The sequence below is a fragment of the Anneissia japonica genome, unplaced genomic scaffold, assembly GCF_011630105.1.
Source record: "Anneissia japonica isolate Jap-2015-1 unplaced genomic scaffold, ASM1163010v1 scaffold2191_len329779_cov167, whole genome shotgun sequence".
Classification (NCBI taxonomy): domain Eukaryota; kingdom Metazoa; phylum Echinodermata; class Crinoidea; order Comatulida; family Comatulidae; genus Anneissia; species Anneissia japonica.
Genome location: NW_022758203.1, coordinates 306,702 through 308,992, shown reverse-complemented (window position 1 = coordinate 308,992; position 2,291 = coordinate 306,702). Strand labels below are relative to the sequence as shown.

The window sequence follows — 2,291 nt, the reverse complement described above, 5'->3', positions numbered from 1 at the left end:
GGGCTTGACCTGTCCGGTGGGGGCTTAACACCCCGCTGGCGCCGCCACTGCTGTCGTGAACTGGGCCCTCTGGGAGAACAGTAATTTGTTACTGAAGAGGAAACCCAGTATAAAGAACAAATAAATAAATAAAAATCACAAAAACTGTAAATAACGATGATCATAATCATCATCATGGTGATTATGCTTATGGGGATGTTGATAATGTGGACAACGGCTACAGCATTTGGTGGCGGTAAAAACAATAATAAGCACCATATTGTGATGTTCAACTTCAAGACTAAAGAAAATGTCATCAAAATTCGGGAGACACCCACGGTTTTTTTCGAGACCTGGGATTTCTCTACATTCTCCTCCGAAATTAAAGACTCTTCCAACCCATTTAAAATTAATCACAAAACACAAAACATTGACTCTTGCCTAAGGTCGTTCCTGATGCTCATTAACTTTTGCTCTTCTTGTTCACAAATCCTTTTTTATTTTGTATGTTTACGTTGAGCACTGTCGAATAAATTCAATCAATCAATAAATCAATTATTAATTTTAATTTTCTCGCACTAGGAAGAAGATAGGCCTAGTTATATTTCAAAATTATTGTAAATTATTGTAACAAATATTGTGCACGTTTTAGAATCACGTTAATCTACGGAATAGGCCTTATTTGAAATGAGATTCGGAATGTTTCCATGCCATGTTTTCCCCAGCACATGATTAAAAAAAAAACTATAAGCAACAAATGGAAAATAGATGGTATTAGGTCTGTGGTACAGTACATGGTATGGAATCCCAGCTTAAAAATGATGTAATTGATTCAGATAATGTAAATATCAAACGTATCAGGATGGTTACAAATAAAATATGTATGTTAGAATGTAGGCCTACAATTTATTCGGATCAATCAAATTTGCTTTTTTCCATCTTCGACAGGTTATGTCTAAGTACTCTCTACAAATGGAAAATGGTCAGCAACCATTGATTGTTGTTATATCCAACGGACCACAGGTATAATTATGCAATGTTATGATAATGTTTCTAAGGCTCTTTTCTCATATATTATTTTATATTATACAATCGAAATTTTGCCACCCCCTAATTCTTCCACTGAAAGTGGATAATGAAACAACGGAATAAAATGTAACACATGACGAACCGTAACATTAGACGCTCATCTTTCTACATAATGTCCATGTGAAAATTAAATATAATTTTGGATCAGTTTGCTTCAATTTTTCATCTTCAACAGGGAAACCATGAGATTACACTTTGTCTGGTGACAAAGGACGGGGAAGCCGAACCAAAATCCGGGAAACAGGTACGTTAGGAACAAAATAAAAGGTATTATATTAATAAATTTAAGTAATGCATGGAACACACATCATACGTATTGAATAGGGTACTGCACATCTAGTAGGTATATTGTATTTCCATCTGTCATCTGACCAATATGGCACAGAGTAACGCAAAAAAAAAACAAAAAACAAACAAACATTGTTTCGTGCTTTCCGGCCTGCATTTTAATTTTATGAACTGAAACTGTTTTATGTATTAGCCTATAGTTATCACTGTGATTTCAATATAGGCCTATTTAATGAAAACGACAGAGTATTGAAATAAAATGACATCCCAGAAAACACACACACACAAAATATTATACACTGTAAAACGTTTTTTTTTTTGCGAAATTTGTGGTAATGTATGTCAGGAAATAGCATTTATACGACGACGCGTGCAGCAACATTGCAATGTTATTTAATACCTATGAAAACTGGTTACAAAAAACACCACGTTAGTACTCCAAACTGTAACGTTATTATAACGTAAAATCGTTAGATGGAATGTTTCTCTAGCGCCTGTAATACCTGGATTTTAAAAATAGGCCAAATTAATGGTAACAGGTATTGGTGGTGAAGGAAAGTAGGCCTACGACTTAAAACAGCAACCGTCTGATAGGCCTATTTTAAATACAACACATTAGAATTATATGTATCATCGATATTTAAAAGACAAGAATCTTGAGAAATTATTTTTTTTTTGTGTGTATTTTTTCGTATCCTTAGACAGAAAACAAGGGATCTATCCAGCCAACAACATGGTGGCGAAGACTTTTCCAATACCTAGTTGCTTCCCTGTACTGGCTCAGCAGTAACGCCATACAAATACTTGGGTTCGTTAGTCAATTGTACGGTTTTTGGGAGCGATACAATAGAAGATATCATAGAGATATGGAGATACAATTACTGGTCATATCCAGTTCAGGTACAATCATCTTGTATTCAGTAAGCATGAATTAG

General features: G+C 34.7%; 1 protein-coding gene across 1 annotated transcript in view; it reads left to right on the top strand.

Annotated features, from left to right (window-relative positions):
* Positions 1–2,291, top strand: part of LOC117125183 — an 8,985-nt gene extending 6,694 nt beyond the window's left edge. The window contains exons 4-6 of the mRNA XM_033271595.1: positions 928–1,002; positions 1,244–1,312; positions 2,058–2,291. Of these exons, the coding sequence (XP_033127486.1) occupies positions 928–1,002; positions 1,244–1,312; positions 2,058–2,291 (378 nt within the window). The remainder of the gene's footprint in view (positions 1–927; positions 1,003–1,243; positions 1,313–2,057) is intronic.